Source organism: Hippopotamus amphibius, chromosome 6, assembly GCF_030028045.1.
Source record: "Hippopotamus amphibius kiboko isolate mHipAmp2 chromosome 6, mHipAmp2.hap2, whole genome shotgun sequence".
Classification (NCBI taxonomy): Eukaryota; Metazoa; Chordata; class Mammalia; order Artiodactyla; family Hippopotamidae; genus Hippopotamus; species Hippopotamus amphibius.
This window is the reverse complement of record NC_080191.1, coordinates 135,552,941-135,580,676: the sequence shown is the minus strand read 5'-3', so window position 1 is coordinate 135,580,676 and position 27,736 is coordinate 135,552,941. Positions and strand designations below refer to the sequence as shown.

The 27,736-nt window shown below is 38.3% G+C and overlaps 1 protein-coding gene and 1 pseudogene across 7 annotated transcripts in view; one reads left to right on the top strand and one right to left on the bottom strand.

Annotated features, from left to right (window-relative positions):
• Positions 1-352: 352 nt before the first annotated feature.
• LOC130854977 (60S ribosomal protein L35-like) lies at positions 353-728 on the top strand (annotated as a pseudogene).
• A 1,149-nt stretch (positions 729-1,877) lies between these two features.
• Positions 1,878-27,736, bottom strand: part of LEKR1 (leucine, glutamate and lysine rich 1) — a 247,638-nt gene continuing 221,779 nt past the window's right edge. For all 7 annotated transcript variants that reach the window (XM_057739610.1, XM_057739614.1, XM_057739613.1 and 4 more), the window contains 3 exons: positions 20,309-20,473; positions 17,323-17,622; positions 1,878-2,641 (listed from right to left, as the gene is read on the bottom strand). In XM_057739610.1, coding sequence (XP_057595593.1) covers positions 2,231-2,641; positions 17,323-17,622; positions 20,309-20,473 — 876 coding nt within the window. In that variant the 3' untranslated portion in view covers positions 1,878-2,230. The remainder of the gene's footprint in view (positions 2,642-17,322; positions 17,623-20,308; positions 20,474-27,736) is intronic.

Sequence of the window (27,736 nt, the reverse complement as noted above, 5' to 3'; positions counted from 1 at the left end):
TAAAGTCATTATAATTATTTCTCCTTGGGTCAAGCTTCCTTTTTTACATAAATTTAAGTTTAAAAATGAAGTGCATGTAAAGAAAATATTAGGTGAACACATTGTAGGTGCTTCTGACAAAAGTCATGATGGAGGTTTGGGACTCTCTGGTAAATCAAAAAGTGAGGTGGAAAGGTTAGGTTCAGGTAGTAGTGGTTCTGGTTCTAGCTCAGTCACAAACTAGCTGTACTACCTTAGCTAAGTCACACTTCTTTTTTTTTTAAGTCAGACTTCTTTGAGCATCTATTCCTTATTTGTAGAGAGGCTGTTGCTCTTTCCCTCCAAGAAGCCGGCTGCAGCCTCTTGTACAGCCATGGCCAAGATTAAGGCCCGAGACCTTGGAGGCAAGAAGGAGGAGCTGCTGAAACAACTGGAGGACCTAAAGGTGGTGCTGGCTCAGCTGCGTGTCCCTAAAGTGACAGGAGGTGCAGCTTCCAAACTCTCCAAGATTCGAGTTGTTAGCAAATCCATCGCCCATGTTCTCTCCATCATTACCCAGACTCAGAAAGAGAACCTCAGGAAATTCTACAAGGGCAACAAGTGTAAATCCCTGGATCTGTGCCATTTGCCATGGGCTCAACAAGCACGAAGAGAACCTGAAGGCCAAGAAGCAGCATCGGGTGGGGGCGGGGGGAGAGAGATTGTTGGGGGTGACCTCTAAGATCCACTACAGCACCACCATTAGATGACGTTATGTTCTCTTGTCAAATGCATCATAAGCACACCAATCTCTATAAAACAAGAGCAAGCATTGTAAGCCTTTACACAAGATATGCTCACTTAAACTACTCAGGGAAATTAGTGGACCTAGTGTGGAAATTTTTGAGTTTCAAACACCCTAGATTAGATCAATCCTTTGAAGGACTGATTAGATCAGTCCTTTGAAAGACTGTAGATAAACCTGACTTTGCTTAGTAACTTTACTTTTTTTGCACAGGGGAGGGATTCCACGTACCTTTGGCTTCTCTCATCTATATGGTGGCCAAATAGCAGAGAGTATTATGTGCCATATTTCACATGGGTTAGCATCATTCTAATCTGGGAGTAAAAAGCCTGGATAGCCATGATGCAGTCAGATGAAGGATTTGAGTAAAATCAGTTATGGAAGAAAAATACACTACTATTAGATGGAGAACAGGATAGACAAATACTAGCGTAAGATAAAGAGTTGTCTTTTAAGAAACAGGAGGAGCCTGAAGTCTTAAGATTACGTAAAATAGCTGGTCTAGTTTCTGGTTTTAATTTTTCGCTCTGAAAATAGAAAACACGTTAACAAGATGCCCATTTTAAGGGGTAATAAAATTTGAATCCCAAATTAGCACTACATGTCTCTACTAAACTGTCTTGAATTAGTTCTCTAAACAATGGCTCCAGAATACTAGTTAAAACCAAAATCTGACCTGGAGTAACAAAAAGGAGTCAATGCAGAAAACCTCTACCAAGTAATATTTTTATGGCCAGGCTCCTTATTATCTAAAATAATCTCTATAGTTTTAGGAATAAACCACCTTTTTCTTGACTTGGAGTTGCTGTCCCTTTTTCTAGAGGGTTCCCAGACTGTCTTCCTGAAGATTACCTATCATTACTTCTGACCTCACTTAAAAATAAATTAGATTAACCAATTAGGCTGTAAGGTAAATCAGAGAAACTTTCGATGATGATGAACTTTGTGAATATTTGAACTAATAAGCATTTTGAGAATTATCAAATTAAGGACTAAAGTCCTTTCATTTTCTATTTGGAATACTAATTACATCTATTTAAGCTATTCAGCTCAACAACCAAATGAACAAACACCAACAAAACCAATATAATCTATTATTATTATTTTTTCCCCGTGGAAATAAATCTGGTGCAAAAAAGTAGAAAAGATGCTATGGGTGAAAAATTTTACCTATGATCTCTAAAAGGGCATATCCATAGAGCACACTGAAATACACAATACATAAATATAGAAATTGGCCCTCTGAAATACCAACAACTTCATTATCTGTGGCAGTTTCAAAGGCTTCTTGGAAAATGTGGTTTCACAATTCGTTAGCTTTTCCAATTGTCTTGTTAAAAACATCTGTAAGTATGCATTCTTAATCTGTGGTGACACTTGGATCTTTGTCATCCTTGGTTACAGTGAGTCTCTGGACTCCGGGAATGACAGGCACACTGTGTGGAGCTGCTCCTGACTCTGGCTCCATCACTGCTGACTCAGTCTCCTCCGCAGAATGACAGCCAGTCTCTGCCTGGTCTCACTGACTGAAGATGGTCGGCCCCGGGGAGGATGTGGCTGGGGGAGTGTGGGCAAACCTGAGCTGCTGCCCCTGTTGGGCTGAGTTGAGGCTGGGGAAGTGATGAGTTTCGACACTCCCTGCAGGCCGGGGATTTTGATTCTCTTTTCAGAGTTCAGTCTTGCAAGCCTCTCCTCTTGCTGACTGCTGCCGGCTGCAGCAGAGGTTAGGCTGCCCTGGCTGAGGGAGCACGGTGACAGATGTAACTGTCCACCGAGCTTCCTGAGCTCCAAGAGCTGTTCTCTGGCTTGACTCAAAGCTTCCGTCAGTTCAAAGCGTTCTTCACACTCTCTACGCACTGTTTCCTGAAGAAAAGTGTTCTGAAATGAGAAAAAGAAAAGAAAAAGCAGCCTTAGCTTTAAACAGTATATATATAGATAGTTATTGGCAATATAATACATTGAGAACTGATCTGGAAATCGGATCATGTTCTTTGACAGGGACAAACAAGTCAAAAATGCAAATGATCTGTGAAGTTGGAAAGAACTTTAAGAGACAATTTGGTTCAACCCTCACAGTTTGCGAAGAGGAACCAAGAATCAGGGTCACTTAGATGATAGTGGTGGTGTTGGTGCTGGAACCCAGAACAACTAATGCCTATTTCAGTGGGGTTTTAACTCTTCTGTGCCTGAGACAGTCTGTCCTGCACATGTGATGTCTGTAGTTAATATCTGTAGTGTCATTAAGTATGTTATTTTATAATGAAGGGAAACTGCAGTACATAAGACATAAAAAGTGCTCAAATTATAAAATTGAAAGAATAAAACATATCAGCTCTAGCATTTAGACAATAAAATTAGTAATTTTATGTGATGCTTTCTCAGTAGAACTTAAATATACTGATGATCAGCTCTTTTGTAAGATATATTTTGAAAAAAAGAACAAAATTTGCTTTAAATTCCACTTAGCAATCATGTATCAAGTTATTAGAAGCTGTAGCGGATACAGTTCCTGCCCTCAAGAAGTTTGAAGCATTATAAGTTTAAGCAGAGCTGCTTTTTATGTCCCCAACCTTGGTTGGAGCCAAGGGTGGAAGCTATGGGGGTTAAGAGAAGGAAGAATTTTTTTTTTTATAAATTTATTTAGTTTATTGGCTGTGTTGGGTCTCCTTTTGCTGTGCACGGGCTTTCTTTAGTTGCGGTGAGTGGGGGCTACTCTTTGTTGTGGTGCACGGGCTCCTCATTGCCGTGGCTTCTCTTGTTGTGGAGCACGGGCTGTAGGTGAGTGGGCTTCAGTAGTTGCAGCACATGGGCTCAATAGTTGTGGCTCACAGGCTCTAAAGCGCAGGCTCAATAGTTGTGGCGCACGGGCTTAGTTGCTCTGCGGCATGTGGGATCTTCCTGGAGCAGGGCTCGAACCCGTGTCCCTTGCATTGGCAGGCAGATTCTCAACCACTACGCCACCTAGGAAGCCCAGGAAGAATTTTTTAATAGCCAGAGCTGTCCATGGATACTCTGAAGGGTTGAATCTCACTTGACTGGGAGGTTTTGGAGAAAATTTAAGTTTCAAGTGTGTGACTAGGTTAGAGATCATTACGACTTCTTCAAATGATAAGACTACATTTCTAGTTGAAGAGTGATACCCATCTTTCATCTATGGAATTCATCAAAATTACCTCAAGCCCTGTGGTAAGAATTAGCTCTTGGATCTCCCTAATGTCCTGACATTCATGTCTGCAGGATGTCAAAAAAGAGATTGAAAAGTAAACAATTTAAGATGGTATCCAAATAAGTAAACACAATTAAAGTGATTGTGCTATAGGATTCTTCAGCTGAAAATGACTTTCCATCAGGTTAGCTTGTTTGTAAAAACGGCCAAGGCATTTCCGAGTCTGATGCTCTATGGAAAGCGTCCTCCTAAGAGCTTATTGACTAATCTGTTGTCAGGGGAACTAAATAACAAAGCATCAAGGAAAGCAGCATCTTCCTGTATTTGAGTTTCTTGTGATTATGGTCGGAACTCCATTCAATTCCAAATTTGGTAATTAAAATTGAAGAATATGGAGCAATTCCAGATTAACAGTTACACACTAATATTCTATAAAGTCAGTGGCATGTCTGGGTCAAACAAAGCCTCATCATTTACATATATCAGTAACAGACATATATGATCCATATATTCACATATTTTTTAGAATCATGGGGATTAATTACCTGCTTCCAGTTATTATTATTTTTTTTGGAGGAATAGGAGACTAAGGATTATGTTGGTGGCTTTATCATCGGGGTTCTCATTAACTCTTCCTGAAAGAGTTGTTGAAAAGGCAGGAGAGGGAGGGCTAGAGAAGAGGGTAATAAAGTGTCTCGCTAGGTGTCATCTCATTTCCTGCTCCCAACAATTACATTTGACAAAGAAAGACGCTGAAGATCAGACTGGTTACGTAACTTGCTGAGAGTAACCCAGCTTTGAAATGGTGGGGCCCTTGCCTTCCTCCAGAGCCCAGCTCCAAGCTGCCTATGCCTAAATTAATTGTCTAATTAATTATATCAAGCATGCAGGGGCCATTTTGTTCCAGAACACTGAAGCAATAAAAAAACAGTAAGACATTGCATCTGGTTTTGCCCAGCTTTTCTAAACTTAAACTAAACTTTCTTTTAAAAGGAAAAAGCATCAATGCATTTTGTTCCCTGTCTACTAGTAGAGTAAGCAGGCAAAATGTATCGAAGTGATTAGATTTATGAGGCTTTAACTAAATTAGTATAAAAATTCTCTTGATTAAGAAAGCTATGGGAAAGAGTTAATTTTATTTGAATATATAAAAAAATTATAGGAGTTAACACTGTGGTCAATAAATGGGTGATGAATAAAAGGTACACAAATATGGAAGGATAAAGTGATGGGTGATGTGATAACAAGGGCTCTCATTAAAAGAAAAATAAAATTTGATTCATTTACTAAAATTAAACTCGTCTCAAAGGAAAGGAGTAGTGCTCTATGGAAAACATCCCTAAAGCAAGTCACTTCAAAGCTATTTCAGGCAAGTGACACTCCACTGAAGGAGGAAATGTAAAGGTGGAGTGAACCCAAAGATGTCCCCATAACAAGTACAGTGTGATCAAAGTACCCACCAACTCCAGACTGAATTTTGGAAGGGCTGCTGACCATCCTGGTCTGGGGCCTACTGCTCTGGAACTCATCCTTCTTCACGGCTATTAGCTTCCAGGACAAAGGACAAATTCTCTTTCTTCTATCTTTCCCCAAACCAGGAGAACCTCTAAACTGCAAATAGGATCCAAGATAGGACTTCTATTTTTGTCTTTGTCACTATGAAATCTCAGATGACTCTCACAATATCTGTATATCCTCTGCCACCATTACCTCCTCCTTTAAAATTCAGATTATAACTCAGTTTTATACAAGTTTTATATATGTAGTTCAGATGTTAGAATTTATTCAATCATGTATAAACAAATGGAAATAGAGCACATCCAGTTTAGGGGACTGCTATTTCAGAGGTGGAGTGTGTGTGACAGGGCATGAGAAGAGCACACGTGGATGTGGCCAGAGTCAGTGAGACACATTAGTGGAAAATTCCATCATATGTGGAAAAGAATCATTCACTCGTGGTTAGATTGCTTTCAGCAATTTAGGCAAAATGTTTGTCTTTTGGGGTTGTTGATCTTTTTGTAAGATTGTGTTGCTGCAGAATTTTAATGTGTTTTCATTGAACAACATAGGAAAATGTCTAAGATGGAATATGTTCAGTAAGACTGAAAATCATGAACAAACGTGAGAATAATCAGTGAAGCTATAGCATTCTAAATGTTTTAGGTAAAAGTATCATTGGCCATATTTTAGCATGGTAAAATAATGTTATCACTGGATTGCAACTAAACTGTAAGTCCAAATGGAAAGGGAGGCATGAGTCAGGTGAAGAGGGGCAGAGAGGTTTTCCAGGCAGAGTGGGCAGTGAGTGCAAATGCCTGGCAGTGGGAGAAGGAGAGTCACATCTTGGGACGATACATGGCTTAGTATGACTCAAGGGCAGAGTGCAGAATGGGAGGAGAGACCAGGACTGAGGCAGGATCAGATCAAGGATGACTTTGACAATTTGCTATTATTAGAGTTTTAACTTAATTCTGAGGGCCATATGGAATCATTGAAAGATTTATTTCAAGCAGGGGGCTGGCACAATCAAATTTTCGATAAAGGAAGATCCCTTTGCCAGCTCCATAGAAAGTAGCCCTGAGTGGGGCCGGATGGGAGGCAGGGAGAACAGGAGGCCAATTTTCATGGAGGAGTTTCCAATCCCGAGTGCCCCTTGGTTAGGGTGGTCTAGGAGAGGAGGAGTTAGCATTCCCAGGTCCTTAACATCTGCCTATTGCTTGAGAGCATTATCAACATTTTCAGATGAAGGCCACTTTGAATGGACTTAAAATATGGCTTAATTGTACTCCCAATGGGAAAGTAAATGTCAAAATGAAAATATAAATTAGCTCACCATCTGTTTGAAATTTCTAATATTAAAAACAAAATGGCCATTTCCCCCTTCTTTGCTATGTAAGAGTGGTTTATTTTTATGTTTGTTTTCATTTTTATCCTTAGAGACAGCTGGATTGCTTTCAATTCCAAAAACAGTGGAAGAAGCAAGAGAAGGCTTTGCTGGGTAACCTGATCATTCTGAAGGTGAGAATTCCATTTGTGATGGCAATCAGCTGTACTTGGCATAATTTGTAGGGAACATGCCAGGAAAGCAAGTCCTCAGTGAAGAGGAAGCACAGATGGGTGTCTTCGTTCATGCTTTATACCCAGTTAGGTCTGCACCAGTCATGCTATGATCAGATTACAGTTTCCATCAACCTAAACTAGATCTATCCCAGAATGAGTGGGTAGCTGGCCAACTGGGTGGGGAGCTGAGGTGAAAGGAGACTGTGGAAAAGGTGTGGAAACCAGAAAGATGAGTAGGAGTTAGTGAAGGACATGCCCAAACTTCCATTTAAGGCTTCTGTTCAACTAATCTGATCAGCCTCAAACACTGCAGAAAAACAGAGGAAATGGCCCTTTGGTAAGGCACAAAGGAGAATCTGAATAAATTTCCAGGAAAGAAGCAAAATGGATGTTGGGCAGGGTGTTCTTAAAATTGTATTTCTATGCTTGCAAACATAAGGAACACTGTGAAATAACTATGGCAGACATCGAAATAGAAGTAGGAACAGAGGGCAATAATCCCTTGGACTGAGAGGCTTCAAGAGCAGATTTTCAGGGTGAAGAGGAAGAGCCCATGAAGACACAGTGTTCAAGATTTACTTTCTAAGTCAGTAAGCTAATTTAATTGGGACTTAATTAGTGTTAATTAACTACAACAAAAACAATTTCTCTGCATTTTTTTCTCATTCTGTCAAATTTCTGGCATCCATATTTTGCATCAGAGCTGACTCTCCAACATATGAAAGAGTCTTGCCTGGATCTGCCTCTCCATGACTGGAGATCCTCAGTCTGCCAACCAACACTAGGAATAGCCCCTCCCCACCCACTACCCCATCCTCCCCTGTTCCCTGTGGAGCCAGAAGTTAGAGAGCCTCCATTTACTCCTTTACTCTTTGGAAGAGACTCAGATGTTCTCTTTATTTAGGCCCAAATTGAGAACTACTCATTTTTAATTTACCAACTCAGTTTCTCATAAATGGAGTTACTAGAGAAATATGTACCATTTTCTCTGTATCAAATAAATATAGAAATACAGTAAATGCATATCCTAAAACTAGGCAAATCCCTCTTAAAGAAAAGAAAATTTGTTTTCAAATGTATGTATTCCTAAATTTTAATCGTAGAGTTTACATAAACACATCCTTAACAGATGTATTAGTATACGTTCCTAAATAAATAGGTTTTCTTTTTCTAAAATAGGCTGTACATTTGGAAAATAATCAAAACACCCCCAAATTTAAAAGTCATCCATAACCTCCCCTGATTTTAAAAAGCTATATGAAGTGAAACCCCTGCCCATCTCTTCTTATCCCCCAGTGGTAACCACTGTAGTTTGGGGAAAATTCTCCCTTCACTTTTTCCTGTCATTTCTCTATGTATGTAACCCTATAGAGAAACATATATACTCTCCTTTTTTGTTTTTTAAACAAAAACAGATCCAAGATGCCAAGAGATGGTCAGGCGAACCAACAAAAACAGCAAAAACAGCTGTTGTAAAGAAAGCAAGCAAATACACATCTACAATGCATAGGCCATAATTTTGACATCCAAAAAGCTCAGAAAAGAAAAATGTGTCTAACTTGTAACATTTGGTAATAAAATCTGACTGGACTAATAATCTTTAGCTATTTCACTCAGTGGGGCCATTCCTATGTTACACTGCAGAAATATTAACATCACTGCATGAGAGAGGCTACTCCAGATCTCCAAGGGCATATGCATTTTACTAACTTTCTAAAATTCAAAATTGAATTCCAAAACCTATCTGAAATCAAAGTTCTTGTACAGGAGATTGTGAGCCTAAGTTGCACGCTCCCTTCCTTAGATACTTTCTTTCCTTAGAGTCCTTGCTAGTCTCCTCTGGTTTTCCTCCTACCTCATTAGAAGTTCCCTCTGTCACCATTGCTGGAGTCTCTTCCTCCTCCTAGCCTCTCAGAGTTGGAGCGTTCTCAACCCTCTTCTCTATTACCTCATGCCCTGGGTGATCTCATTCAGTCCCAAGACTTAAGTATCAGCTACGTGTGGACGTCTCTGAAATCAGTACCTCTAGTCAGCCTTCCTGTGAACATACCATCCATTCAACACTTCCGTTTGGATATCTAACAGACATATTTAGGTTAACATGTCCCAAATCAAATTCTTGATATTCCTTCCCAATTGTATTCCTTGACTAGTGTTTCTCATCTCAGTAAATGGCACTTTCACTCAGTTGTTGAGATTCCAAACTCTGGAGTTATCCTTGACCCCTCTTACTCTTTTATATCATCCAATCCATCAGCAACTTCTGTTACCTCCATCTAGGAAATATATACCAAATCTGGCCACTTGTAACCTCCTTTACCATGATGACTATCAGTGCTTTTCTAGACTGATGGTCATCAAGGTTTTCAAGAACCTTGTAATAGGTCTTTCTGCTTTCATTTTTGCCCCCTGCCCAACCTATTTTCCACACAGCAGTCAGAGTTATCCTCTAAAAATAACTCAGATCATGTCACTCCCTTGTTCAAAATTCCCAGGTAGCTTTTCATCACACTTAGAAAACAATACAAAGTCTTTACTGCCTTCAAAGACTCCATGTGAATTGGCCCCTTCAACCTTGCTTTCTACCATGTCCTCCTTGCTTACTAAGCTCCAGCAATGCTTGCTGACTTTCTTGTGGTTTCTTGAAGGTTCCCGGGATGTTCCTTGCCACAGGGCCTTTACACTTCCTGTTCACTCTGCCTGGAATGTTCTTTTCCTCACTTCAGGTCTGCTTCAATATTATCTCCTCTGAGAGTCCTCTGACCACCCCATCTAACACAGCACCTCTCCTTCAGAAAGTATCCCTTTACCCAAATTAATATTTCTTCTTAGCATCTATTAAAAAACTATTTACATGTTAAATGAGTGCATAAACAACTACATTGGACCTATAATGAAAAAGAATACATATATGTATATTATATATGTATATTTTATGTATATATATAAAACCGAATCACTTTGCCGTACACCAGAAACTAGTACAACTCTGTAAATCAACTATACTTCAATAAAGAAGATTAAAAAACAAAAAATAGCATTAGGCACATAGATGCATACCTAAGCTTGCCTCTGGGATTTTGTGAGTTCATGAAGGAGCTCTCCTTTTGTTCAGACTTGAAGAATAAACAGAAATGTGCCAGGCACCTGTTACTAAAATTTAAGCTAGAATCTGCTTTGTCTTAATTTTTAAATTTCTCATAATCTTAAAGAATATCTCATTAAGGTTCATCATATTCTATTATTTATTTGCTTTACTTATAACTTTCCTGGTTTTTCTTCTATAACCTTGTCCTTTATCCTTTTCTCTGCTACCCTCTTTATCAGGTCCTCCTTATAATTTACTCATTTCCATTATTTTAAATTATTTTTAAAAATTAAAGTAATATATTACACATAGTTAAAAATTAAAATAATACTATAAAATTATAATGAAATAAAGCACTCCTTCACACTTCCAAGTTCTACCTGCCAGAAACAACCATTTTTGGGTTTTTAAGCTGTTTCTTACAATATTTATCTCTGCAGTCCTAAATTATATCACTATACAGCTATCTCATGGTTTTCAATTTTGAAGTTGTTATCTACTGATTTCACAGAATGAAAGATGAGGATTTAGTTTCCTATTTCAACTCTTAACAGTTGTTTCTCTTCCTGTCATTAGATGTTTCTGCTCCTTTGGGAGAAGCTTCTATCACAATTTTATTGGAAAATCTTGCCAATTTCTATCAGAATTTTTAGTCAAATCTGTATTCTACCTTATATGATTATAGTATATAAATATTATGTACACCTTAGCCATGCAGTGTAGTATGATTACATTTCTTTTCTTGCAGTTTCCTTCTAGAGTTTATTATCCCATTTTTATCTGCACTCCATGTAATCTATCAGTCCTCTTTTTTCACAGAGACATAATTCTTTACTAGATTTTTTTTTAAGATTTATTTATTATTTTATTTATTTGTTTATTTGGCTGCTTTGGGTCTTCATTGCTCCGCACAGGCTTTCTCTAGTGGTGAGCAGGGGCTACTCTTTGTTGCGGTGAGTGGGCTTCTCATTGCCGTGGCTTCTCCTGTTGGAGAGGCGCGTGGGCTTTAAGTAGTTGTGGCACTTAGTTGCTCTGAGGCATGTGGGATCTTCCCGGGCCAGGGCTCGAACCCATGTCCCCTGCATTGGCAGCTGGATTCTTAACCACTGTGCCACCAGGGAAGTCCCCAGAGACATACTTCTAAAATCCATCCATTCTTTTGCTAAAATCAGCCTGGTTATTGTCTAAATCTGTTGCACTGCTGTAATCCTTGGATTTCTTCCCACCATCATCCTGGGGACTCTCCTTTCTTAGTTTACGCCCTCATTGTGGTGTCAAATATCCTCTAACAGCTTCCTGAGAAAGCCTGCAAGGGAAATACCATTTTTGAGAACTCCAATGTCTGCAAATATCCTTGACACCAGCATTTAATGGACCAGTTGTCAGGATATAGAATCCTAGGTTGGAAATAAATTTTCCTGCAGAATTTGGAAGCCACTGTCTTCTAGTTTCTACTATTGTTGTAAAGATGCCATTTTGATTTCTAATCCTTTTTAAGTGACCCTCTTTTCTTCCTGAGTGCTTTTAAGTACTTATATTTATCCTTAAGGTAATGACATTTCATGACAAAGTGCTTTGGTGTGTTTGCTTTGCAATCTGTCACGCTGAGTGGACCCTTTCAATATAGAAATGCCCTTCAGTACTTAGAAAAATTATTGGATTAGTTGCTGGATAGTTTTCTCCCTTCCATTTTCTCTGTTCTTTCTTTCTGAAACTCCTGTTAATGAGTTATTAGATATCTTGGCTTGATTCTCTAATTTTCTTTTCTTCTCTCCATCTCTTTGCCTTTTTCTTCTACTTTCTGGGCAATTTCTTCATCTGTATCATCTAAGCCAAATATTAAATTTTTTATTTCAGTTCTTGTACTTTAGTACTCATTCCTGTTCTTTTTTTATAGACTCCTGTTCATGTTTCATGGATATAATATCCTCTCCATTCTCTCTAAGGATATTAATTATGCTCTTTTTTGAAGCTCACTTTTGCTTCCCACATTGCTTTGTATCTGTCTCTTATGAGTTCCTTTTTTTTGCTTATTTATTTGATCCTGATTTCTGTCTTTCATATTAGAGGTGTTCCCCAAATGACTGGGGATCCTTGGCTTTTTGGGTTTAAAAATGAGTCTTCAGAATGTTACTGGAAGCTCTGTGTGCCTAGGTAAGTGCTTATTTAATGGTATATGTCTTAGTGGGTACACTGGACATGGATATAACTGGGACCCCAACTGCCAGTATCCTGAGGTCTTTCCTTTTGTGCTAGCTCATTTTGCCACAGAGGGCTCCTCCAGTTTCCTGGGTATTGATATATATAAGCCTGGTTGTCTGTGTTCTGGGAAGTGAGTGGGTGACAAGGACTGGGAGGTCTTACCCTGTAATATACAGACTTTCACTCCAGCTCTTGCCTTATCCCATATTCTACTGTTGTGTATCCTCAAGTCCGAAGCCTCTTACATTCAGTTTTTCTAGAGTGTAAACTTTTGGTATCCTGCCAGGTTGTGAATGGGGGCCACTTGGGGGTTAGAGACGGCATCTAAGCATCCGTTTGCTCCTTTTACAATCATTTAAACAGCCCTGTTTTCAGATATACTCTTCTCTCCCTCTTTCAGAGGTATCTGGTGTCCTCAATTCCTGAGCCAGTGTCATGTCATGTGATTGTGTTTGCTCCATCCAGGATTCCATGCACTCCCACACTTTCCACAGGTTTCAATATCCATAGCCTGCTGATTACCTCTCATCCATACCTTACTTTCCATTTTCCAAAATTTGGTCAGCATCTTTTTCATCTAGTGTCACCTCCTTTCTTGTTCTTTTTCCTTATGGATTTATTCACTTTTTATTAATTCGCTGTCATTTTAGTGATGTTTGGGGATAGAAGCAGAGATAAACATATGCATTCAATTCCCCATGTTTAACCAAAAGCATTCTTTTCTGTGTTTGAATATCTTTCATCTTCATTAGATAGCTACAGGAAGTGGTAGAATTTAAAACTTCTGCCCCTTATGTTTTCCTTATCTATAGTTTTAAGACAAAAAGTATATTGTACTGGACTGGACTGGCTTTTCTTTGATAGTTGTACATGAACTGTGTTTTGTTTTTTTGTTTTTTTGTTTTGTTCAGATTTATCACATTCTTCCTCACAAGGCCCCTAACAGCAGGGCCACACTGTCTTGATAGGACTCATTCAGAGCTGGTAGGAAGGAAAACTGGCAGCAAGAAGCATGTGATCTATTTTAACCTGATTTGAAATTATAGTGTCCTATTCTCTAACATATTGCTTCTTTTCTGACTTCCTACTTTTTTTCTAAACATTCCAGTTTTTTATGTCTGTGTCTTCTCCCTATAAAGAATTTCAGGAGCCCTCTTTTCACATTTATATTTCCCATACAGTTTCACTTCCCATTTTCTCTCTTCTTATTGACCTGTACCTTTTGTTGCCTCACCTTCTTGACCCTTGTTTCTGTGGCAGCTCTCCACTAATCCCTGCTCCATGCAGGAATGTCCATTTTGCCCTTTAGAGGCTATGGCTTTCCTCCTATCCTTGAGGACTTTCTTTACATAATTAAAAACAAAGTTCTACCTATTCTCTGGCCTCTTGAATGAGAGCAGGACTTTCCTTTCCTTAATTAGCTTCCTTATTAGTCCATTAATTTATCTTCTTTCTAATGAGAATTTGTTCTCCACTTAAACAAAGTTTTTTGCTCCAGAACCTGAGAAATTTCAAGTGTCTGGAATGCATGGTCACAAAAAAGTACTGCTTTTCACTTTACATGCTAACAACCTCTCTTCTTTCTGGCTCATAACTCCTATCATTTTATTAGCTCATTTCCTATTTTTATAAGAATATTCGGGACTTTAGCATTCTTAATCAGAGGCACAGGCTTAATTATTTACTCTTATAGTTCAGTTGTAATTATTTAACTTCTAATGGAAAGTCTACCCTTAGGCATGTCCTTAAGTAACTTTACTTTTGCTACAATTCCTTTCTATTCCCCAGTAATGACCCATGATCATCTATATACCAACTCAGTGTCTTGTATCTTTCCAAAAAAAATCCACATAAAAAATACCCCTTCCTCTCTAAGTGCCTTCCTTTTATAACTGACAAGCAGGAAGAACTCCAAATGTAGCTCCTTTTGTGTGAAAAAGATATTCCCGCTCTTCACTTTTACTCTAGTTTCTCTTGCTAAAATTACCTTCAGAGGCCCTGAGATTGGCAGCCTCTAAAATGGCCCCCAGTCATCCCTGTCCTCCTGCTATTCACAGCCTTGTGCAATCCCTTTGCCTTGAGTGTGGGCCTGACTTGTTGATTCATCCCTAATGAATAGATGCAGCAAAAGCAGTGGGATGCCACTTCTGAGATTAGGTTACAAAAAGACTGTGGCTTCTATTTTGGGAACCCTCTCTTGTACTCTTTCATTCTCACTCACTTGTTTTGGGGGAAACTAGCTGCCATGTTGTAGTCTCTTCTCTGGAGAGGTTCATGTTGGAAAGAGGGGGGCTTCTGACCAATAGCCAGGATTGAACTGAGGCTGTCAGCCCAACAGCCATGAGGAAACTACATAAGTGATCTTGGAAGCCAACCCTCCCCCAGTTGAGCCTTTAGATGAGACTGCAGCCCCTGACACCCTAACACCAACCTCATGAGAGGCCTTGAGCTAGAGGCTCCCAGCTAAGCCCTACGTTCAGATCCCTGACACTCAGAAACTATGAGATAATAAATGTTTGTTGTTTGAAGCCACTGAATTTGATGATAATTTGTTATGCAACAACAGATAAATAATGTAAGCCCTTATGGCCAATTTTTTAGCTTTTACTCTATGATTTTTATATGACAAGTTTCATTTTAGGTCATTCTTTCCTCTAGATGTCAATGTAATTGCTCACATAATATTTTCTTTAAATTCCTCTTTGAAAGCAGGGGATGGCAGTTGTCAGTCTTGTTCACAACTGCATATTAATGACTTGCACAGTGCCTGGCACTTGGATAGATGCCTATTATATATTTACTGGATTTGATCCTTCAGTCTTTTTCTGCATGTCCTAGTTTATAAGTCACTCATCACTTTCCATATTGCCATTTCTTTGGGGGATTTAAGAGTTAGAAAACCGGCTGGTCTAGTTGCTTTGAACTTTCTCTCCTTTAACTTGCTGTCCCTCCTCTAGAACTTTAACACTGCTGTCTCATTTGAAGCATCATCTCTCTCCTTCTCCAGCTTAGCTGAGTCCGTGTGTGCTCACTGTTCCCACTCCTGTCTGGACTGCTGGGGCAGCTCCCTTTTTCAAGGGAGGCTGCTTGAAAAGGAGACACTCAATCACTTAACACCCTAACCATCTGATGGAGAAAGCACTAGTATGTGTATTGTTATTCTAAAAATGAGAGAGAGAGAGAACATGTGTTCTGGAGATGTGAGTTTCAAGCCTGAGGTCACTTTGAAATTTAGGAGCAGAATCACTAGAATTCAGGTATCCTGAAAGAGGAAATATAGAGATTCATGGAGACAAAGACTGGAGATTCAAATCTTGGAGATTCAAGTTTGAGTCTTGGCTCCACCATGCTGTGTGACCTTAGAACTTATTCAAATATCTTGAGTCAGTTCCTCATCTGTAACATGGAAATAATTCCTACTTTATAAGGTTTTAGGCATTATTCTTGATCCAGTATTCTGTTCATTCCACAGTTTAACTTAAAATTTGTTAGCAATAGGTTCACTTCATAATTATGATGATAGCATAAACTTTTAATTTTGGTTAATAATTTAAATAAAGCAAGAAAATATGGTATATTTGTTAAGAATCAATATTAAAACTAGTAGTTTCCATTTATTCTTTTATTAAGATGCCAATAAAACCAACAAATATATTACTTACCACTAGCATTCAGAATTTTCCTCCATTGCCTTTATTTGCTATACTGTTATGAATGGGGTAAAATATCCTAATGTGACAATATTCTAGTTCTTGGCTACTGAAAAATTGCCCCACTGTCTTAACAAGTTTGGACTGCTCTAACAAAATGCGAGGGGCTGGGCTGTTCAAACAACAAACATTATTTCTCACTGTTTTGGAGGCTGGGAAGTCCAAGATCAAGGTACCAGCAGATCTGGTGTCTGGTGAGGGCCCACCTCCTGATTCAAGATGGCCATCCTCTTGCTGTGTCCTCACATGGTGGAAGGGGTGGGAAAGCTTTCTTTCATAAGGGCACTAATTCCATTCAGGAGATTAGCTCATCTCTCAAGACATAATCACCTCCCACAGACCCACCTTCACATATCACCACACTGGGGATTAGGTTTCAACATATGAATTTGGGGGACACACAAACATTTAGTCCATAGAACCCACCATTTCTAAGCTGCTCAGAAGTTCATAGGTAAGATTTTGTTAGGAAAAAAAAATTTCAAATCAAAATAAGTCTACTCTGGTTTAGATAAAAATACTGCTGAGATGCAGATACAGAGAATGGACTGGAGAACTCGAGGTATGGGAGGGGGCAGGGGGTGAAGGTGAAACTGAGACGAAGCGAGAGAGTAGCACAGACATATGTATACTACCAACTGTAAAATAGTCAGTGGGAAGTTGTTGTATAACAAAGGGAGTCCAACTCGAGGATGGACGATGCCTTAGAGGACTGGGGTGGGGAGGGTGGGGGGGACTCGAGGGAGGGGAGTCAAGGAAGGGCGGGAATACGGGGATATGTGTATAAAAACAGATGATTGAACCTGGTGTACCCCCAAAAAAATAAAAAAAAAATACTGCTAAAATAATCATGCATACATAGGAAAGAAGATGAATACATGTAAATTATCTTGTAACTTTAGATTGACAGAAAAATAAAACCCTAAAGAACAATTGCATTAAAATATATTGTCCAAAATATTAACTTAAGCAACAAGTACTATAAAAGTTTCTTTGGCAAAGATTTAATGTCACAACAAATAAGACATAAATATATAAAGATTTCTAATCTTAGAAGTTTTAAATGGTCATTTGCAACACAGTAGAACTGGCTGAGGAAATCTTAGAGATTATATAGTTAAGTGTATGATTCGTTTTACAGAAAAGGAAGCCAGGTCCAGAGAGGTTAAGTGTCTGCCTAGTTAAGGACAGAGCCAGGATATGACCCCAGGTCTCTGATTAATAGTCCAGGACACTTTGCATGACACCAACCTACCTTTCATGTTTTTGTTTGTTTGTTGAAAGAACATGCACTCTTTCACTAATTGCAATGGTATAATCACCTGCTTCTTACCTCTTCCTGGGACTGGTTGAATTGCTGTAGCAGCTGTGTTTGTGCCAGCATTACTCTTTCCAGTTCATCTGACTTCTGTTTCATTTCCTTCCTCAAGTCCTCTGAAACCGAATCATTACTGTCAATTTTCTTCTTTAAGCGTGATTCAAATTCTGCAACCAAATTTTTAAGGTTTTTTATTTCTTTCTCCTTTAACTCAGATTCTTCAGTATATTGAGTATGGCATTTATGGAGTTTTTCTTCAAGAGCAGCCACTTTCAGCCTTTGATCTTTAGTAGCACCTTCGATTAAGTCAGATATCTGTAAGATAAATCTTGCATTAGTTTGTAGGTAATAGTCTCTGGGTATCCACACAATTCTTGTGGTTTTGAGAGGCTTATTCTAAATAATTGGTGTTACCTTCTCATCTGATGAAAACAAATCCTGTGACATATATAGGCCTTCAAGATTTTAAAAGTTAGGCTAAATTTTTATTTTTATCACCTAAAATGGAATTGCATTAATCACTTGCGCATACTTGGAAATACATAAATCTCTGTGGCTGAACTGAGCTACCAAGGACAGCTCAAGTCTTGATCAAGTGCCTGTCTGGACTCCACTTTAAGGTCATTTTGCGACCTAGAAATGCCTGATATTTGGGGATGTGTGTAGGAGAGCACCATAGCTATAGTCTACTCAAACCATACCAGTTAAGTTTTCCTTTGATGTATTTTCTTTTCTTTCTTGAATATGATGACTGGAGGTACCCTAGATACTACACTTTCTATAGCAGCCTTGCCCAACAGAACTTTCTTTGATGATAGAAATATTTGTGCTGTCTTATATGGTAGCCACTAGCCACATGTGACTATTGATAGTAAATGTTTAACAATGGACTCACACACACAAAAGCCAGATTTGTATCTAATTTCCATGGTGTAAACACTCTCACCATGGTTAATTCCAAGTGTCACTGGTTGCTGAGCTGGGAAGAAATTCACATAATAGGCTCTTGCTTGTTAGTACGGGCTATTATGCATTTGAAACGTGGCAAACATGAGTGAGGAACTCAATTTTCAATTTAATTTAACTTTAATTAATTGAAACTTAAGTAGACACATAAGTTACCATATTAGACAATGCAGTTCTAGAGGATACCAGAATACTTTGAAAATATACTGCTTCTGAAGGTGGTACCTCTAGACGAAGAAAGGAAAGAATAACTTGAGAAACTTCTCCTCAGAGACATGAAATTCTTTAGAAGGGAAAAGACTGCTTATTTTTTTCTCCTTAAAAAGTAAAACAAATAACAGAAAACAGACCAGGAAGAGCAAAGCTGCTTCTGATGAAACATATCCTTATTATTTATGCTACGGATATTGTCATATTATAAATATTAGTACAACAAGAAATCAGCCCATGAAGAATCTGGAAAACATTCATAGACCAAAGTTCCAAGGATTTTGTGAACCATTACTTAAGAGTTATGTATCCAAAATTTGTTTCAAATGTTAAATTTACATTAAGAATAACTTTTACAAGAAATCTATTTACCACACTTAGTAATTTTATGAATTAAATTAATATTTCATTTTTTCTTTAATTAATCCAGGAAGGCTGAACAGTAGTTTCCCTCATCCAGAGGAGAGCTGACACTGAAACATAGCAGGTTATCCTTGGGAGAGGAGACTCGCATAGCCACAAATGTTTTGATTTTTTTAAAGGGAGTCAACATTTAAAAAATCAAGAGAATTCACTCACAAAATCTGGACTTATGACTTCTCTTGAAAGACTGTAGCCTTGGCAAGTTGGGGACGACCTTTCAGCATTTCCCTGCTAATGGTCCTGAGTCACCTGGGACTGCAACAGTAGTCACAAGGTGAGGGGAAAAGGGGGTCGGGGCAGGAGCCAGGAAGCAAGAGGTCTGTCTAGGGCAGAATCTGTCCAGAAGAGGAGGGGCCTAAGGTGAGCCGAGGCTACAAGTTCCCAGTGCGTGCTCCATGGTCCCAATAGCACTTCACTTACAAAACACAAATTCAGAGATAAAATTATTTTTTTATTTGTTTTTTTGTTTGTTTTGTCTTTTTTTTAATGTAGACCATTTTTAAAGTCTTTATTGAATTTGTTACAATATTCCTTCTATTTTATATTTTGGTTTTTTGGCCCCAGGGCATGTGGGATCTTAGCTCCCCAATCAGGGATTGAACCCATACCCCTTGCACTGGAAGGGGGGAGTCTTAACCACTGGGCTGCAAGTCCCCCAGATGTAAAATTATTAAGAATTTCAAGACAGCATTTGCAGAGCGTTAAATCTGAAAGGCCTTTCTGAGTGTGGGGACCTGTGATGATATACTCATGTGGCTGGCCCTGCCTGTTCACAGTGAGTTACTGTAAAGGCTGTACCATACCCCCTATACACCAAAGTAGAGGCCAGTAAGTCTCATTTACTGTTAATTTACATAGACTCAATGACTTTATTCAAAATATGACTTCATCACTGGGTCTTGGTTAATACACACACACACATCCTACTCTCAGGTCTTATGAAAACAAAGGGATCTTAACAAAACCTTATATTATGTTTAGGACACTTTGTTTAAGAAATTATGGAGGTGTGATTACATTTAAAAAATATTTAGAATTGAAAATATTTGCAATCAAAAGGGGTAGGCTTTAGTTGTTGGTAAAATTTTAATTATGTAAAACACCTCATTATCTTTTGTTGGATACTTCATCTAACCATGCTAATCATTAGTTATATAATTTATGCTGTTTTAAAAATAAGTTTACTTTAGTAGGAAGAAATATCATACATAGCTGGATTGTATGTTTATACAATTTATCTCAGTTATTCATTCTGGAGAATAGCCAAACCATTCTATCTACCTAAAACGAAGGTACAATGACCATGAGAAAATCTACAGGAGTTATAAATACAGTGGTGTCCTTAGGAGAAAATAACCAACATCAAACCCATTAAATAATGATGAACATCATAATGACAGACCTTCATTTGTAGTTCTTCTTGTTCTTTCTTATACTTTTGGATAATTTCTTGGTGTTTTTCCTTTTCAATATTGAGTTCCAGTTTAGCTTCTTCTTTAAAGAGAAGAGCTTGCTCCTGAAATTCAACTAAATGTTGGGCTCTTTCCTTGGTGAGTTCAGCTTCAATCTGGAAAATAGCATTTAACACACATATAGAGCCATTTTATCTTAATATAAGTAAATTAAGCCTATTTTCAGACTCATATTTTTTCTCCCAGTTTTATTGAGATATAACTGGCATACAGTGCTGTATAAACTTAAGGTGTACAGAATGAAGATTTGACTTACATACATCCTGAAGTTTATCACAAGTTTACCGAACATCCATCATCTCACATAGATACAAAATTAAAGAAATAGATTTTTTTCTTGTGATGAGAATTCAGGATCTAATCATTTAAAAATTCTAATTATAATATTAATTTTTAAATTCTAATGTTAAAAAAAATCTGACTCAGAACTTGGGCCAGAAGAGTTGACCTAGGTCAAATACTTCTAGATCTTCTAAGACCTTCAAAACCTGTAAAATGAGAAGTTAGGACAAAATATTATAACAGTTTTCAGAAACACTAAAAGTGTAGTCTTCTGTACATTTATGGTGTAACTTAGTCCTTGCCAGCAACCCTATAAGGAAAAAAAAAGATTTTGAGCCTCTTACACTAAGTTCTGCTGAAAACTCAGAGTGGATACAAGGTATAAATGCTGATTTTTTAAAATGGTCCTTTCTTGATGGAGACCATAGACAGTTTTGGAGTCATAGATTATCATTTTAATGTGATTGAGGCTGGAAGGGTGACTGAAAGAAAACATAGTCAATGATGCCTGTATCCAGATTTTGACTCAGATGGGATCACAGTGCTAGAAGGGAGCTTAGAAATCCCCTAGTTCATTTTCTCAAGCTTCCATGAATTGTGGAAGAATAAACAAAGGCTTTGGATTCAGAATTTAAATCCTGACTCTAAATCCTGGCTCTGCCACTCTAGCTGTGTGATCTTAAATTGCGACTGTAACCTCTCCTGGTGGGGTTATAACTAGTTCCCTTGGGGGTCATTATGAGGATTAAATGAGACGAAACATCTGTGTAAAGCTCTCACACAAGCAGGAACTCAACAGTCAGTGAGATTCCTTCTACACCCTGACTTTAGTCTTTACCATGGAATCTGCACCAAATGATTGTCTTCTCTGTGCCTCAACACCACCAGAAACCATAACTCACTCCTTCACAATAGGCGTTTCCATTTTCAGACAGTGCTGAGCATTAGGAAGTTTTTCCTTTAGTTGAGCCAATATCTCTCTCCCTGTGGTTTTTAACCATTGGTTTTGGCTCTGCCTACTGGAGCAAGAGAGAACAAATCTATGAGTACTGGAGTCATTTAGGCCTGGGAGTTTATCTAGTGGATTAGAGAAGGGATCCCAGTGACAGGCTGGCTCGAGATTTACATTGTGCTATGATTATAAATTCTAAGAGGGAGTAAATGCCAGATAATTTTGGATAAAAACTGTCAAACCTGACTTACTGTGACTGTGATTCTCAGGCCACTAAGAGGAGAAGGAGAGAGGTCAACCTGAATTTCTCAAGGGAACACTGAAACTAGGGTACCAGGAAACGGAAAGTTGGCTAAGAAAGCTTGCATGAAGCCCTTTAAATTACATAAAATCCAGATAGAAGACTAGCCCCGGTGGGTCTGTGGGGTTTATTGAACTGGGTATAGGACTGAGCATTTGCCTCAAGGCAAAACAGTTATGTTTATATTCAATGCACGGAGTTATTTTGGCTCTCTCAAAATAAATTTCTGGATTGTTTGGGGGAAAGGATACTGATAAACATTTAGGAACATGATAGAATTGTTCAGATGTTGCTATCAGATTACGAAAGACAAGGAAAGCCTCAGGGGACTCAGAAAAAAGAGCAGATGTTCTTCTGAATTCCAGGTAATTATGTTACTTGACTCCTGGTAGCCATTTAGATACATCACAGGTATCTCAAATAAATTGTCTGAACTAGAGATCTTGATATAATCCCCTCCCTATTTGTTCCTTCCTCAATGCTCCCCATCTCAGGACACAGCACCACCACCCATCGAGTTATTCAAGTCAGTGACTGGGGGAATCATCTTTCATACTTCTCTCTCCCTTACCCTCCACACCTAATCCAGCACTAAATCCTGTACCTTTTGGCCTCCAAAAGATGCATTGAATCCATCCATTTCTCTGCACCTCTACTTCTACCACCCTAGTTGTGGTCACCACCACCTCCTGAATGGCCTCCTTATTTCTACTTTCACCTTTCTCCAACCCCTGATACACAGCAGAGTGTTCTTCACAAGCTATAAATTGGATTCTTTTATTCCCTCTTAGTGGTTTTTCAGTGCATTAGTATAAAATCCAAACTCCATAAATGAATTTCTACTGGGCCACCACGAGCCCGTATGACACCTTTGTGTGAATCAACAAAGCACACCTTCCTTAGATGAACACAGCCTTGGGCAGGGCACAGGACTTCGTGAGCAGAGCCCAGGCTGGATTCCAGCTTCCTTCTCTCCCTCGGCCTGTGCTATTATTCACGGTGCAACCAGAACATCATGTATGGCAGCCCTGGACCTCTCCAACCTGACTTTCACTGCTTTTCCCACTTGGTTATATGCTCTAGCCACGCTGGAATAGATAAGTCAAGAACACATGAAAGGAGGAAATCAAATGCAAAACATTTGGTAAACTTTAAGAGTTAATAACCCACAAGATACCTTGACACTATATTTTTTTAAAAAAAAGAGTAAATAAACATTTTTTGAGAACCTCAAGAAAAATTTGTGCTGAGGTACTAAAATATCAAGTGTTTAAAAAAATTTCCTTGTGTGGTTAATTGGTAGAGCCAAATAGTTATTTTAGGATAAAAAGACACCTTTCAAATTATGGATTCAAATTAAGAGAACAAGAATGTACACAAACTAGGTGGGACAGAACAAACTGTAAAACAGATGACAGAAGGACTTGAGAAAAACTTTTAAAAAGAGAAGTTCTTTAAATTTATAATGGGGAAGAGGCCATTTAGCAAATCAGCAGAGTCCCTTGAGGAAGATGAAACAAAGGAAGCATTCAGGGAAGGAAAGGGGGTGGCTGACTGGTTGAATGAGTAGAATGTTCTGTTCTACCTGAGTCAGGAAGAAAGGAGATCTTCTTGCCCCAGAACTATTCCTTGGAATGAAGGGAAAGGAAGGAATAGATGGAGGGCGGAAAAGAAAAAGCACTGTAGATAAAAAGGAGAAGAATGATTTACTGTTACTGATTTGATTTTTAATTTGCACAACCTCAGAAAGAGAAGCAAAGTGATGAGCTTCAGGTGGGATTTCTAAACATTTAAGGAAGTTGCAATGGAAAGCCAAAAGCCATCTGAATGTGTTGACCCTGTAGCACAGAGAGATGACACTACTGGTTTCTTCATGATCTGAAGAGTCTGAACAAAGTGATGAGCCCACAAACAATGATTTGTTTAAGCTGGTATATTGTCATTGAAAAGATGAATTCATACCAAATTGTCATGTTTATGTTTTTGACATGTTGATAAGAGCTGTTTGTTTAAAATATCTTAGATGGCAGGACTTATGTTTATGCAAAATAAATGAATTGGGTGATGGTGCATATGTAAATAATGAACTGCTTTATACAGTAACTAATAGTAATTTTGATAATCATGAAAAAATTCTGATTTCTAAAAAAAAAAAAGAATAATGTATGAGTTTTAGAGTTACACAAAGTAAAATCAATTATTGTCTGTGTACACATTCTAGATTTTAGTCCATCCATATCTTCCTCTAGCTCAAATTCTTGTCTCCTTCCTGAAGGCCTCCTGATAACTGCAGAGCATTCTGAGTATGTTGTTTTTTAATGCCTTTTATACTTGTTATTGAAATGCATAATTAGTGTTTTATAATATTTGTGTCTAATACTAATGTGCAAGATGCTATCTTTTCACTAATTATCTTCCAAGTGAGATCTTTGTGGTTGATATCATTTTCTAACTGTTCATGGAGCCAAACACCATGTTATAACATAATCACTTATTACTTGATGATCCCTTTAAAATCAAGAGAGTTTCAGATGTCAAAGTAGAAATCAGATCATTTTTTATATTTGATGTACATATATCATTAAACAAAATATATCTCCTAAAAATAAATTATTATACTATTTTCTAAAAGTTAAAAACAAATACTGGTTGAAAACATACTTCAGATTATTTCTAAATCAACCACTGAATAAATATAAAAGTAGATGACTATTCACATACTAGGCTTTGTGTTGTAGTAAAAAAATATGAATGCTAGGGAATCAGACTATGCATTGAAGTCCTGCCAAGAACTGAGTAAACTGTGGGCAGACGGAGAGAATGTTCACTGAGTACCTTATACAAGCTAGGTGGTATGCTACAGGGGCCTTTTCATCTACTAACTCATTTAATTCTTACAACAACCCTAAGAAGAACATATAATAATTATTATTCCCACTGTCTACAGTAAGAAATAGGCTCAGAGAAATTAAGTACCTTCACCAAGATCTTAGCGCTACTATGAGGTGGGGAGGGCTGCACGCTCAGATGTCTCTGGTGGACTCCATAGCTCAGCGTGGTGAGTTTTTCTACACAGCTTGTCTTGCCACACATCTACATGGCATAGTGGTTAAGGGCATGGAGTTGGTATTTATTTAGTTTCAAAATATTGGGGGAATTTTTTTAAAATTTCATTTATTTATTATTTTTTGGGGGTACACCAAGTTCAATCATCTGTTTTTATACACATATCCCCGTATTTCCTCCCTTCCTCAACTCCCCCCCCCACCCTCCCCATCCCAGTCCTCTAAGGCATCTTCCATCCTCGAGTTAAACTCCCTTTGTTACACAACAACTTCCCACTGGCTATCTATTTTACAGTTGGTAGTATACATATGTCTGTGCTACTCTCTCACTTCGTCTCAGCTTCCCCTTCACCCCCCCGCCCCCTCCCAAACCTCGAGTTCTGCAGTCCATTCTCTGCATCTGCATCCTTGTTCTTGTCACTGAGTTCATCGGTACCATTTTTAGATTCCGTGTATGTGAGTTAGCATACAATATTTGTCTTTCTCTTTCCAGATAACTTTCTGTTAATGAGTGCTAATTTAATTCAATTGTGGTTAGAGAAAATACTTTGTATAACTTGAATTCTTTTAGATTTATTGAGACATATTTATTCCCAGTATATGATGTACTTTAATAAGTGTCCCATGTGCACCTGAGAAGAATGTGTATTCTGCTGTTAAATGGAGAATTCTATATGTATCAATTAGGCCACATCTGGTAATAGTGTTCATTGTATCGCTTAAAAATAAATTATACTATTTTCCATAGTATATATCCTTAATGATTTTTCTGGATATTTTTCTATCAATTATTGAGAGAGGGCTATTGACATCTCTGACTCTAATTATAGGTTTGTCTATTTCTCCTTGCAGTTCTATCACTTTTTGCTTAATTTTAAAGTTCTATTACTAGGTGAAAAAACATTTAGGATTATTATGTCCTCTTTGTAAACCAATCCCTTTATCATTATGAAATGACCTCCTTTATCTTTGGTGATATTCTAAATATTCTGATTTCTTTCTCTGAAATCTATTTTGATTGTAATATAGCTACTTTAGCTTCTTTTGATTTGTTCTAGAGTATCTTTTACCATCCATTACTTTTAACCTATTTGGTAAAATATTTCTTTATATAAAAGTACATTTCTTGGGACTTCCCTGGTGGCGCAATGGTTAAGGATCCGCCTGCCAATGCAGAGGACATGGGTTTGAGCCCTGGTCCAGGAAGATCCCACATGCCACGGAGCAAATAAGCCCGTGCCCCACAACTACTGAGCCTGTGCTCTAGAGCCCGCAAGCCACAAGTACTGAGCCCGCATGCCACAACTATTGAAGCCCACACACCTAGAGCCCGTGCTCTGCAACAAGAGAAGCCACCGCAATGAGAAGCCCAGGCACCACAATGAAGAGTAGCCCCCGCTTGCCGCAACTAGAGAAAGCCCCTGGGCAGCATCAAAGACCCAACACAGACAAAAATAAATAAATAAATAAATTTTAAAAGGGTACATTTCTTACAGGCAACATATAGTAGAGTCTTTCATTTTTATCCAACATTACAATCTCTGTCTTTTAATGGAGATATTTAGACTAGAGCTTGGCAAACTATGGCCCACAAACTAAATTCAGCCATACCCATTCATTTGCATATCATCTTTGGCTGCTTTGAAGCTACAGTGGTGGAGTGGAGTGGTTGCAACAGAGACTGCACGTTCCACAAACCAAAAATATTTACTAACTGGACCTTTGCAGAAAAAGTTTGCTGACCCCTGGTTTAGACCATTTATATTTCACTTGATTATTGATATGATTAGCTTTACATCTATCTTCTTATGTGTTTTCTATTTGGCATCCTTTTTTTTCCCCTCTTTTTCTATCTTCTTTTGAATTATTTTTTAAATTCAATTTTATCTCCTTTGCTGGTTTATTAGCTGTAACTCTGTTTTTCTCCTTTTGCGGTTGTTTTAGAGTTTATAGAATATATTTTCAACTTAATGCAGTCTATCTTCTAATAATATGTCACTTCATATATTGTATAAGAATCTAAATATTCTCACCACCACTACCAAAACAACGAAGTGTGAAGTGAAGGATATATCAACTAACCCTATTGTGGTAATTGTTTTGCAATATATATATGCGTGTGTCAGATCATCATGTTGTACATCCTAAACTTACAAAGTGTCACATGTCAATTATATCTCTAATAAAGGTGGAGGAAAAGGGTTCTGTGATGGTCGGTTGATGAATAAAACTAGAATGAAAGGTCCCCTTCCTCCTTTCCTTAGATCTCCTTTCGTTGTTCCCTACTCACCAATCCCAACCAAAATTCCAAGGGTCCAGGAACTATTACTCTCATCCATTTGATTCAGGCTTTGGGGATAGAAAGCAGCATTTTGAGGGTGCAGAGTGGCCTTAATGGGGCAAATGAAGGGAATCTGGCTCAACCCATGAGGCAGATGGAAAAATTCTCAGAGAAGGGTAATCTGCCAGGAAGATACCCCCAGAATGGTCCACTGTACTTCCCCCCAGCTCATTGTCAGTTTGCCTACTCATTGCCCTATGTCTTGGCCCATCTTTTAACTGGAAACTTCAGGGGAATATGTGTTACTTTCTTTTTTTTGGGGGTGGGGGGCAGGGAAGAATCCATTCTTCCCCTACTGTCAGTCAACATGGTTGAGTGGGAGCGTGTGATCTAGGCCCGAGTGAATCAACATGCACAGTCTTGCCAATTGTGGTGGCTGGCCCAAGACTAAGCAAATGATTCAGTTAGAATCTGACA